Raw genomic sequence first — 13,804 nt, forward strand, 5'->3', positions numbered from 1 at the left:
TACTGAGGGAATAAATCAAGAGAGAAGTAGAGTCATTTTCTCATAGACTTCTATACAACCAGAGGAGTCACCCCCTGGTGGACAGGAGAGAGAATGCAGCTTTAAGACACTTGAACACTGGTTTCAGTGTTCAAGTTGCCACCTGCTTACAACTATTCCCCGAGGTATCCAGAAAACAAAAAAGAAAACACTTATCATGAATAAATTATGAGGACCAGCTACAAATGAGAATTTAGAGAATAGAAAGAAAAATCTCAAGTTATTGCCTAGCGCGAGTGATCGAAGAAGTTCTAGACATTTAATTTTCTTTACTTTACTTAAGTATTTTACATTAGTAAAAGTAGCAATACTATTGTGTCAAAATAGTCTGTTACAAGCCTTGTTCAAGTAAAAGTGCAAAAGTATTAGCATGAAAATATACTTAGAGTACCAGAAGTAAATGTTCTTATTTTGCACAATGGCCCATTTCAGAATAATATATATTACATTATTGGAATATATTTATTGGTGTATTAATGTGTTTATTACTTTAATGTTATAAAAACATTTTAATATGTAGGTTATGTTTTGAGGATTTAATGTCATTATTTCTACAACTTTAAATGTATGTATGTATCCGGAACCACAACGATTAAAAATGAATAAATAAAATCTACACTACCAGTCAAAAGTTTGGACACACCTTCAAATTCAACTACTTTGAAGAATCTAAAATATAAAACATATTCTGGTTTGTTGAGCATTTGTTTGTTTACCACATAATTCCATATGTGTTCCTTCATAGTTTGGATGTCTTCAATATTAATCTACAATGTAGAAAAAAATAAAGAAAAAAAAAAAAAAAAACCATTGAATGAGAAGGTGTGTCCAAAATTTTGACTGGTACTGTATAAATAAAATAAAATAAAAAATAAAATAAATAAAATAAATAAAATAAATAAAATAAATAAAATAAATAAAATAAATAAAATAAATAAAATAAATAAAAAAATAAAATAAAAAATATAATTTGTTTGTTTACCATAATTTGTGTTCCTTCATAGTTTGGATGTCTTCAATATTAATCTACAATGTAGAAAAAAATAAATAAATAAAAACCATTGAATGAGAAGGTGTGTCCAAACTTTTGACTGGTACTGTACATTACATTATTGGAATATATATTATTGATATATTAATGTGTTTTTTACTTTAATGTCATAAAAAACATTTTATACCATGTTTTGAGGATTTAAAGTCATTATTTCTGCAACTTTAAATGGATATTGTTCTCCTGTGTACTTCCTCTGTCGTGCTATCCGGTTCCTAACACGCATGCGCGGAAGAGCAGCCTGTCAATTCGAAACCACGCGAGGGAAAACAAAGTAAGTTTCCTTATTTCCTGCATGTGATGTCGTGTTTGCGTCCATATAAGCTGTGCATTTCAGTCTATACATACATATACACACACACACAGTCTGTCACTTTATAAAGGTGGTGCATTCGTTTGTAGAGGCGCTCAAACATCTGAGTTCTTTGCAGGATAATGTGTGTCCAGACTCCGTCTAAAAACCCTTGTGTTTTAGGTTAAAGTGCTTATTACCACATGCATGCGTATATATACAGTATGGGTTCAAACATTTTACAAATCTGTACATTCCCTTTTAGTATTCGGCTGACACTTAATAGACATCCCTCACTGAATAAACACACGTGGCTGTGTTATTGGTTTTGTTATGTTGCTTTCTGGTCCCCAAAAAGTTGAAATCCTATAAAATAACGACATGCATGTTGTGTTTTTTTCCAGCCGAATTCACCAATGGAGCCTGTTTAATATAGAATGACATTGTTATTACATGCAATGCAACGCGACAGAGAATTGCTGCAACTTTAAACCAAAGTTGACCGATTTTTGGATAGGAGTTCTTTTTTGAGAGCTTGTATCGCAATGCATCATGGGAGTCTGTGTTTACAAACATTAGAGGTGACCAGTATGTTCATAATAGTGTTATTGTGCATTGCTGGGCTGCTGAATAAGTAATGTAAGCATGTATTTATTCTTTTAGTGATTCATAATTTGCAGTAATATAATAATAATAATAATAATAATAATAATAATAATAATACATTTTATTTATAGCACTTTAAAAGGTACTTTTTTAAGATAAGATAAGATAATCCTTTATTAGTCCTGCAGCGGATTACAGCAGCATAGGTTATAGTGCAAACAAGAGACATAGTAAAAGAAAAGAAAAAATAAGAATTATAAATAAGCAATAAAAACAATGAAAACAGTAAAGAATCCACAATAACTGAAATATTATATGTACAGACAGAAAAACTATTATAACTATAATTGCACAGTGTGTTGTATTGCATTTACATGTTAAAAACAGAAACAAAACACATTTAAAATGTTAACAAGAGATGATATTTATAACAGTAGTAAACGAATCAGCAACAAAACAAAAGATATAGTTTGAGCCAGTGTCACAGCTTGAAAGCAGATTTAAATAGATGAGTTTTAAGTGGCAGTTTTGAAAGTGGCGAGTGACGGGGAGAGAGTTCCAGAGGGAGGGGGCAACAATGGAGAAGGCCCTGTCCGTCCGGGCTCGGTGTTTAGACCGAGTAGGGGGGTGAGGAGGTTGGCGTCGGTGGATCTGAGGTTGCGGGTGGGAGTGTGTCGGTGTGGGAGATCGGCGAGGTATGAAGGGGTTGTGAAGGGCTTTGAATGTGATGAGGAGAATCTTGAACTGTATTCTTTGTTGTACGGGGAGCCAGTGGAGGTTTTGAAGGACTGGGGTGACGTGGTCTCTGGTGCGGGAGTGGGAGAGCAGACGGGCAGCAGAGTTTTGGATGTATTATAGTCTGTTGATTATCTTGCTGTATCTGTCTATAGCTTGTTAACCACACTATAGTTCCCTTATAGTTCGTTTGTTATCTAAATTCTTTCAAAATAAAAGTAAACGACCTTTGAGCAGCAGAAGAAGAAGAAGAAGACATCACTGTTACATGTCTCTGCCATTATGGGGCCACTTTAAAGCTTATCCCCCCCCCTCTTTATTTCTTCCACATTCAAATAGGATGTGATTGTGTGAGGGAACAGCACTGCCAGGGTTTTACCGCTGACGTTTTATTGAGCTGCTGCTTGGTTAATCAGACGTGGGGATGACGGTTTGAGGCCTAACGACTCGTAAAATGGATTCTTTGCTATTTTACAGTGTTTATTTTGGATTGAATGATTGAACATTGCATCACAAGCGACTCTACTTTCCAAATTCTGCAGGTTTGATAATAGTGACGGCTATAAGAAATGTTATGGTGATTTCCTGTTGAGCTGTTTTATACTGAATACGGAGCTTTTGTGTTTGTGTTTTATGCCTCGTTCATGTTCTGTTGGAGGTTCCTTAATTATAGGTTCATGACTTGTAAAACGTCACTAAAAGATATCCCACTTGGAACTATCTAATACAAGCTCCAGACAGAAAAGGAATGCCTCACATCAGCCGAGACGGTCGTTTATTGTAATGAAACCAACATTGAATATGGTGTGCTGTTGTCAGCGCACAGTCATACAGCAAACGTCAACCAAAATATGTGTGCGCATGTTGGCAACTGAAGTGACGTCTTGGTCCAGTCATCCAGATGAGTAAGCAACACTGAATTAAACTGTTACCAGCATCAAAATGTCTGGTTGTTGCATGTTCAGTATTCCAAAATTGGACTGAAGTTCTACAGAGCACAGACAGGATTGCGACGGTTTCATTCTTTACATATCTGGAAGCATTTAGTGACTTGTAGCTTGTAATTTCTCCCTGGTGTCACGTTACACTCAAGGTTTCTCCACCAAACACATCTTTATATCTGGACACTAAATACTGGAACCCTTGTTATGTATTCTACCCGCCCACTAACAGCACACGGACCTGGAAGGTCTATTTGTTTAGGTTCACATTCTCCATCTTTTCTGGGTAAAGCTCTTGTTTATCCTCTTTAGCTGCTGCACACTTGCGTACGTCATCATTGTCTACAAACTGGAAAACAGGTGACTTAAAACGCAACATTACAGTACTCACCTGTTGCTCACCTGTTGCATGATGGGAAATGAAGGATCCCATACTCTGGACTCCAAATAATGTTTCTGATAATTCACGTAAAGCGCTGGAGAATTAGTTTAATATAATATATTTCTGAATCAAAGCAATCATAATTGTAGAAGTTAAAGCTCTAATATTTCCTATAATTCTTTTTTTTATTAAAATCATCGTTAAATTATATTTCCCTGGCTGATGTTTCAAAAGGCACTAAAGAAACGAAGGCCGCAATGATGAACAATTAGACTTGGGGTTCTTTGTACAAATTAAATCTTTAACAAGGAGAACTTTGAAAAACATTGCTGACCTGTACTCGCACTGCGAGCCATTTATATTCTCTACTTTACTCAAATGAGCTCCTTCTGTGTCTTCATTGTGCCTGATGGTCATCACACAATGAAGGACACTTATTTAAAGAATGAAGTGACTCATTAAACTCTCATCTAGAGACCACAGTGATGATGTCATCGCCTGCGTCAGGACCTGATTCAGCTCAGCAGGTGATTGATCGCTTACGTCGTTTGTCTTATTGATCACGATGTCCCGGGGAGAGAAGCGGGGATTACTTCACTTATTTGTAGTGAAGAGAAACTCTACTTGGGCGATAATATAAATCATTGTTTTAAGATGTTATTAATCTGATATTTTTCAATGATTTGCCTTCACATTCCATGCTGTTGTTTGTTTGAAATCTCTTCTTCTTCATCCCCTTTTCGGTTGGCAAACAAAAAAACTACGAGCGGCGTGATCACAAAAGTAGGAGACGAAAGAAAGTTGTCTGGTTTCCGGCTGTGACTGAAGGCTTCACAAACAGCCTGCTACTATATATATAATAATAATAATATAGATAGAATAATATAGATAACTAGTGTTGCAATGGATCATAAAATCTCAGATCAGAGTCACAGATCGGGTCAGCACAAAAGGAAAAGGAAAAAAAGGGAGCAAATCTAACTTTTAGAGATCCCTGATCATATTCTTTTTATTGCCGATCATTGATGATCCATATTGGCAGATACGAGTCCCTTTGTTGTTGGATTACAGAAGCTGTTTTTTTTCTGCATAAAAAAACACAATTCAAATTCGAAATAACTTTATTTAGCATAAATAATCATTTTATTTTATTGTAGCATCTATCTTTATGTTTACATTTTTCATTGAAGACCCTTCTGTTTGTTGCTCTAGGAAATTGTTTTTCCAAAAATGTGATAATTTATATGCATTGAGTGCAATTAGTGACAGTGTGGGCTCCATGCCAGCTCCATCAGCGGGGGGCGGGGCTTAGCGAAGGGCAAAATCAAGTTTATTTTATGAAGCTTTCACAATAAAAGCAACTCAAAGGTCGCACTCTACCCTCTTACTGTTTGGCCTTTAATGTGAAACATCTGCACGACGGTGTTCAGTTTTATTGACGGCGCTGTAACACTGACCATAAACCGCAAAAAAAGAAAAAGAAGCAGTTGGAATTAATTGTTGAATGAGAGTATTAACATCAGCAGAGTGGAGAGTATGACTCCGTTGTACTGACGGGATTAGTGCTGTGGAAATGGACATTATTCATGAATTTATCAAGTGAGACATTATATTGCAGGTAATTAAGATCCACTTCAATGATTTGTACCAAACTTTTCATAATAACGTCTTTTTTATTTGAGAATTTATAGGATGTATTCAGGTGAAGTTTAAGAATGGATTATGCCGTCCTTGACTTTCTCACCATTACGTGAAGTCATTTTAATGTCTCTACTAGCCCTGCAGTACTTTCCTGGTACCTTACATCGCTGTGAGGTATGTTTTTATTCAAATAACCTCTGTGCAATTTTAAATTATATTATTAAGTTGTCATCTTCTCTGACGCAGTATTTACAGACCTGCTGATTCTGTCTTCTTATCTGACAGCTTTAATCCGATAAAGCCGGTCAATGTGGGGTCTGCAGTCAGAAACTCTACAGTGTCTACAAAGTCTTCTCCTATAAGCACAGAAATGTACGACATCGTTTAGTTTTTTTTAACTCTGCATCTTTAGAGAAACTTTTCAAAGGTCAGCAGCAGCAGTGAACTTCTTCTTTTCCAGTCAAAGTGTTAGAAATTGGGTTTTAACTGTTAAACATCTGGAAGGCTGGACTGTTCTGTAACTAAGTGGATGCCATGAATTATGGATTTCTTATAATGGTTGCATAGGTGTATCCAAGAAAAAAAACAAGAATCACAGTTACTTTTATACACATAGATAAAAGAAAATGCGATCAGAGAACCACAAAAAAATGTGTAATTTTGTGAACAAAACAGCTTTTAGAAATATAAAATAAATGCCACATGGACGGCTAATCCCCATTATGAAATATGACATTAACCTTCAGGGGAAAATCACACAGCAAAGGCCACGTATTTGTGGAGGCTTGTGATTGTTTGGACATTGTGTGAATGGATTATGACGTGAGATGCGTTCGGATCATTGTGCATTTGCCTTTTTTTTGTTGATTAGAACAGCGTGTCGCTAAGTCAGGAAGAAAACAAGCATCTCGGAGCTCCTTTCACACACGGCCGAGGATAGTTCTGATCATCACAGTTTAGTTTAACGTTAAATCAGACATCAGTAGACTCGTATGGATTGCATCCAGCCTTGTACAGTTTCTTCATGGGTTAGGGACGTCGACTTAAAACTGTTAAGGTTTCATAGAAGACACAATAAATCCATCAATTGAAGTTCGGCTTCAGTTCATACCCTGGTTTTGGACTCATGGATCGGAACCTAAAGGCCGGTCTTCCAGCTTGGCCGGTTCATTTACACCCAACACACTGACGGACTCCCCCGCCAATAACCTCATTACATTTTTTTTGTATAGCTAAAACTTCGATTACACATAACGTACACCAATCCAGTCTAATACTGTGTATTCTGCGTGCACCAGACCCTGATGGTTCAGCACAAATTCATGATCCATTACAGCCCGAGGTGGTGCCCCAAACGCTGTGTTGTTTATGCATATCTTTGGCTTTAATGAACAGCTGACTGCTGTCCTCTTTCTCCCTGTACAGTGTTGATGTTTCGTATTTTCGAGCCCGTGTCAGCTTCTTCTTATCAGCTGCTGCCGGTGAAAGTCGGTTCATCTCTCGCTGCCCTCTGGGAGGATTACTAGTGCAGAGGAAACTCTTCCAGTCTGCATGGAAATATCCTTTATTTAGATCTGTGTCTTCTACCCCGGGGGGTTGTGAGGAGATAAGACAGATGATTTGTGTGGATTCATAGCCAAAAACATATCTCTGCTGCACAGACGGTGTGTATCATTGTACCTCCTCCAGTTCATCTGACTATGTTAAGCCTCTCCTCTGATATGAAACAGATCAAACGGCACAAAAAGAAAAACATATTATTTAATTCCGCAGTTCATTCTGGTCTGGATTCATGGTAACTTCAACAAGGCACCAACACTGTCAGGGTTAGAGGTTCAATTCCCAGGTTACTGATAAACCAACGTGTAACATGCTCGTCTGCAAAGACGTCTTAAAGATGATTAAAGTCACACTACGCTGACCAGGAAAGCAGAATTTAAACCTGCGTTAATGATGATGGTTTCTAATTTAGTGGCCACAACAAACTGTGAACACCAGATGTTAGCAACAAGTTGTGTGTTGTTACAGTGGTGGAGTAGTGTCTGTGTCCTACAGAAAAATAAAGGTCCAATACTCACTCACCTTTTTAGCTCTGGTTTGGTCTCCACCACCCCCTGAGGGGAAAGAAAACAGTCTCTTTAGCTACCAGATGTTTAGCTTTCTACGCCGGTTAGACAGACAGACGCAGTGAGAGACTGTTTGGTGCTGAGCGGGTAGGTTTATCCGAAAAGTTTTTTGTTAAACGGAAACTTTGTAAGAGTTTGTAAGAATTCAATTACTTCGAGTAAATTTCATGCTTTAAATCAATACGAAAAATAATGTGCCCTCATTTTTTTCTGATATATCCTCGTAATCTTGAACACCAAATATAAAGACCGCTAAATCACACGTTCATGTTCTTGTCACGTAATTTGCGTACTTCAGTAACGGCACTTCCGTGGTTATTTTAACCCAAACGACAATCTTTCCCTTAACCTATGTTCTTATGTATAATACAAGCGCAGCATTGACACGTGTTGCTGGAATGGAAAATGCACAGAAAAATATTAACTTTAGGTATAGTATATCATACGAACCGTTGCATGAGGAAATGTTGCATTTTTTTACGTTATGCATAGTAATTTAATGCATTTTTAACATAAAGAGCAGGTCAGAACTGTGGTCTGTGATTCTGTGCGTCTTAATGTTTGTACTTGGCGTTTGTGTAGCTGAAGGTTGAAGCAGCACCTCAAAAAAAATAAAAAAAAAATACCTTTTGATAAAGTTTTCCTGGAGGACATTGAATGCGGATGGGAGACATTTTAAACAGGAGTTTGTGTCCAGGGTCTGTCTGTTTTTCTGACCAGAGCTGAAGTGTGTTTTTTTTTAAATGGTTTTTAATAAATGGGGTTCTCTGAGCGCTGCAGAGCTGCTCTCCCTCGACACACTCCCTCCGCTCTGCGCTCGCAAGCTGCTCCGTACCTGATAATAAAACCCCCAAATCACCCGCTGAGCCGTGTGACTTTTTCTTTTTTTTTTATTAATTCAATAGGTGAAACCGCTGGAGCGTGCGCCCGTGGCAGCTGGAGGTTTTATGCCGAGCCAAATGAACCTTCAGGTGGCAGGCAGCACTGAGCGGAGTGTGTGGAGAGTTCACCTCTGTTCATAATGAATGAGAGCGCTCAGGAACGTTTAGAGGTTCGTTTTGTCTCTCAGTGGAGAGAGAGCCATGTAGAGTTTAGTGTTTGTTCATTCATTTCTCCACAGGACAACCTGAAAATGATACCAACTTTTCAAACTAATTTTCTTTGCATAAAAAACAGTAACTAATGATTTATTTATTTACAGTTAAAGACTATCATTTGGCTCTTTCTTCACCTTTTTTTCTTTTATTAACACCTTTCTGGCACAAGGAAAGAGGTGCTGTGGCGAAACCGAAAGTAAAATATGATTCAAATGTTTGGAAGGATGACAAGTTGCGTCTGAGCGTTGCCGTAAATCCTCCGTCAGGCGTATACTCATAACACAAAGCAACGGTGGGCGTGTGCACATTTAAGTTGTGACGTTATTGTTTCCCAAACCCTCGATATGTGTGATCAAGGCCTAACACTACCGGCACAGGTTTCAAGATCCACTCTGCAAAAATGCATACGGCTCCTCCAGGTCTAGTTGTATAGAAGTCTATGAGAAAATGACTCTACTTCTCTCTTGATTTATTCCCTCAGTAAACATTGTAAACATGAGTTTATGGTCTCAATCTCTAGTTTCAAGTCTTCTTCAATACAGCATGATGTTCATTTAGTAAATGATGCTCCATTTAGAGTCAAACAGACCATAAAGCAGCTTTTATATTGGTTGCCTAAGAATGTTCAGTGTGTGGTTGTACTTAGCTCCACCCTCTGGTTTCACCTCTGGTTGCCATAATACAAGATGGCGACGACCAAAATGCCGAACTCTACGCTTCAAAACATCAGTTCACAAACCAACTGGTGTCGTCACATTGACTATGTCCACTCCTTATTTACCGTCTCTGGGCCCATCACAAAATAAAACATTTATTGCAAAATCCAACCTGAAAATGACTTTATATCATCCCATTTAGTCTTGTATTTTCAACTCATCATTGGATTTTCTGATGAGGTTTAAAGATGATCCTCTTGTTGAAGTTTAAGAGCCATCAGGTGACGCCCAGGCTTTGTTGCCGTGGTAACTTTGCGGCACTTACGCTTTACAAAAACTGCTAACAACCTGTCATCGATTTAACCAATCTATGGTGTCCAATCAAAAATGCTTCATACGTCAATTCACTCTTTTTGGTGTCATGATTATGACACCAAAAAGTTTAATGTTTTTGGGAGTACAGTGACAGAAATCCTCACCTAGGAGAAGATGCATTAAGAAAATGATTTAAATTTCCTCTGTTTGATATATGATGCATATTGTTTATTAATTGCATCAGTCGAATAATCATGTAAGTGAAGTGTATTTTTTAGCTGCTTTTGCCAGTGTTTTGAAAAAAAATTGAATGACATTTAAGGACATCAATAGATGGGACTTTTTCAAGCTGGTAGGGACTCTGTGTCTTGCTCAGTGGCACTCCAGCAGGTCGCTCTGTCCTGTGAGGGGAACAGATCTGTCTGTTGGACCACCGGGCGTCCTCCGTCCCCAGCAGTCATGTCTGGTTTTCAGAGCTCAGCCTCTCATCGTCCTCGTGAACCGTGTTGTTGGGATGAACTTGAGTAACCCCTCCCAGTTAACGAGCGTCCCAGAGCAGCTGAGCGGTGGCTTTTTTGTCGGTGACGCTTGGAGGAGCGGGAAGGCCGACCGTCTGCTCCGGGTGGTCTGGTCGACATTTGGCGGGGATCAGCTGCCGTCCCGCGGCGGAGGGGATCAGCTGACTGTTTAGGGAGGGACTTAGTCTACCATTCATCTACTGAAGCTGACAAACAAATCAGCTGCTGGAGGACAAAGGTCAGCTGGCTGCAGGTGTAGATGAGGTCCTGCTGGGTCCAGGAGTCAGGGTTCTATCACACAGGTGGGTTCTAATCTCCAGCGGCATTTTTTTATCGTTGTCAATCAACATTTGAAAGATTTCTTTGAATGATAAGACACATTATAGTTGTATATTACAGTATGCCATCTTGGTTCAGGCTGTATTCTCATAGCTGGTTTCCCCTTCTCCAAAATACCTTCATTCCATCAGCTCTTCAGCTAATAAATCTCTCTTATTGAATTTGTCTATTTTCGTATATTTTATTGGAAAACATCACTGGCAGCAAGTTAATATACGATGCAACTCACTGATGTTACTCCAAAGTGGAACTTTAACGCACACATCCTTTGGAGCTTATTTATTGGTTCAGGGTGAGAAGTTTACGCCAGCTTAACCAGCTGAAGTGCAGAGCTGTCAACAGAAGCATTTAGGGTCTTCAGTCAGATATACAAAAATGCATTCAACATTCGCCACAAAACAACAGACTTAAACCAATAGTTTGTCATAAACACCAGCTGTTGTCATTAGATATAATGCCAAATTTGACTTTCACAACTGTATTTCTTATTATTGAGAATAATTTCCACTAATTCATGTTTATTGCACATGTTGCCGGGCAATAAATAAATAGTTGTAAAGTCCTAATATGTTCTCATTTCTGTATTTGAATTCCTAACGGGCAATACAGTGTTGTTAGGAATAGTTTTTTGCAATGAAACACATGCATTATATTTTAATTATCGCCGGTCTGTTTCTATACCTCAATCTTAATGGCTCACATTGATTAAACTACTAACTGCGAGCCTCTAACAAGCATCTATCAGGACCAAAGACGTCACACATTGATTTGTGGACTGAAGTTTTGAAGCCTCGAATTCGGCATTTTGGTGTCGGCATCTCAATCACAGTAGCCCCGCCCTAAAGCATCCCCTGCTTTATGGTCTGTTTGACTCTAAATGGAGCATCATTTACTAAATGAACATCATGCTGTATTGAAGAAGACTTGAAACTAGAGATTGAGACCATAAACTCATGTTTACAATGTTTACTGAGGGAATAAATCAAGAGAGAAGTAGAGTCATTTTCTCATAGACTTCTATACAACCAGAGGAGTCGCCCCCTGGTGGACATCAGAGAGAATGCAAGTTTGAATACACTTGATTCGCTTCACTTTTCAGACCCAGAGGTTGCCGCCTGATTTGGAATAACAACTTGTAGAAGACCACTGGTTGCACGGTAACTAGCGGAGCCTAGCGAGTCATTAATGCTAGCGCTGTTAGCTAAAGTTAGCAATTTCTATGGAAAACTCAGCAATTGATTGTGCAGGTGAGACGGAAAAAACACCACGAAACATGAAGGAAAGGTTTCAGGAAATCTCTGATCTAGGGGGACAGAAAGTGATCAGCCTCATCTGCAAACAGCTGGATTTGTTGCTCAATAATTTAATGTTAAACGCCATAATGTGACCAATCATAAATGATATGACTTCCCGTTTGGCCCTTACATTGGCACTCAATTGCCAAAACTCTCTAAATAGACAAAAAAAAGTGACTATCTGAACCATCTGTGTCCAGACTCTTGATGTCAGCTTTTGGTCTTTTACGGTTTTTGTATAACTCTTGTGTTCACCCAATATAAAAACAGGACTATTTGAAGTCCTTCTGAGCTGCAGGTGTAGTAGAGTCTGTGAACCAGCAGCTCTGTGAGGTTTTAGGGTCAGACGGAGTGACGTGAAGCAGCTGTAGGTCAGATCCCCCCCAAAACCATCCGTGGTACCTTCAAACAGAGCAGCTCATGAATGAATCACTCATCGTGCTCTAATTCAGGCCTCGGGTTCCTCCATCCCCCCCCGCGGTCTAAATCAGAGAGGTTTATTTGATTTCTATTTATTTTTACTCTCCTGGTCGGGGGGGTTTTCCGCCTGACCGAGCAGCTGACTGCACGGCCGAGTGAACAGCTCGTCGTACCTCGCAGGCTGTTCCCGCTCTGCGCCTCGTCCTCTGGTGGAAACCAGAGATTAACCACCGAGGGACTCGCCGGTCAGATCCGCCCAAAATCAAACTTAACGAGCTGTGACAGGAAGCAACGCGCTACCTGCTGGGAACGCGGCCTGCCCTTTTTCCGGGGTTCCTCTGTGGAGAAAACGCCTCGCAGACTTTAACCATCCCCGCCGCGCTGTCGACACGGATCTGGGAGTTTCCTGTCGGAGGGTTTATCCTGGTAATGAGTCCGTCAGACCGCACTGGAAACCAAATACCTGGGAAAAAAACCCAGAGATCACATGTTGAAACCGAAACCAGATGAACCTGAACTCAACCTTTTCACACGATTCACCAACTTCGAATTAAGTTTGTTGGAACATTTGTCTTCATTCATGCCCCTCAGGTGACGTCATGCCTCGGGGAGTGATGCTGGAGGGGGCGGGGCCAGACGCCCAGGTACCAGCACACCTGACCAGGGTTCCCATCTCGCTCATCGTTACCAACGGCGACTTCTCCGACAAAACAGTCAAGGTTTGTTTACAGCGGCCCAAAATGTCCACAGTACGCTTTTAACGTACTTTCACTTTACTTAAGTGTTTCCATAGTAACACTCATCTACCTGCATGCATGTCTTTTATTGTTGTTTAGTCGTGTCAGACTGAAATGACACTGTTTTACATACTCTGCATGCTTTTATTATGTATTCTGCTTCTGACATATACGTATTTTTAGTGTCTAACAATGCAACATAATCTTGTTTCTAGTCCATGTTCTATTTAACATAATTTTCCCTCATTTATTTGCTTCGTATGAGTTGTTTAACGAGCCTCTGTGTGGCATGTCTTAATAGTACTTCACTATGTACAAGGGTGTCCTGAATTATGTTACTACTTATATAAATATTCTCTCTTCTTTTATTGTTTCTGTAACCTTTTGTAAAGGGTAAATAATGCATAACTTTGTAATTCTAATCTTAATATTCTGTTTTTAGGGGGACTTTCAAAACATCTGTGTAGGGACTACAGATGAAAAATAGCCTCTTGGCTAACTCTGGCGCATTTACAGAAATGTTTTATTAATGTGCACAAACCCTACCAAATAAATCAATAAAATAAATAAAATAAAAAATAAGCTTCACTCAGAAATTGTATTTAATTTATTGA

The 13,804-nt window shown here is 39.1% G+C and overlaps 1 protein-coding gene across 1 annotated transcript in view; it reads left to right on the top strand.

The window, feature by feature from the left end:
- Nucleotides 1-1,292: 1,292 nt before the first annotated feature.
- The window catches only part of pot1 (protection of telomeres 1 homolog), a 57,553-nt gene continuing 45,041 nt past the window's right edge, over nucleotides 1,293-13,804 (top strand). Inside the window, exons 1-2 of the mRNA XM_054620175.1 lie at nucleotides 1,293-1,364; nucleotides 13,045-13,172. Of these exons, the coding sequence (XP_054476150.1) occupies nucleotides 13,053-13,172 (120 nt within the window). The 5' untranslated portion in view covers nucleotides 1,293-1,364; nucleotides 13,045-13,052. The remainder of the gene's footprint in view (nucleotides 1,365-13,044; nucleotides 13,173-13,804) is intronic.

The sequence above is a fragment of the Anoplopoma fimbria genome, chromosome 19 (genome assembly GCF_027596085.1).
Source record: "Anoplopoma fimbria isolate UVic2021 breed Golden Eagle Sablefish chromosome 19, Afim_UVic_2022, whole genome shotgun sequence".
Lineage (NCBI taxonomy): Eukaryota > Metazoa > Chordata > Actinopteri > Perciformes > Anoplopomatidae > Anoplopoma > Anoplopoma fimbria.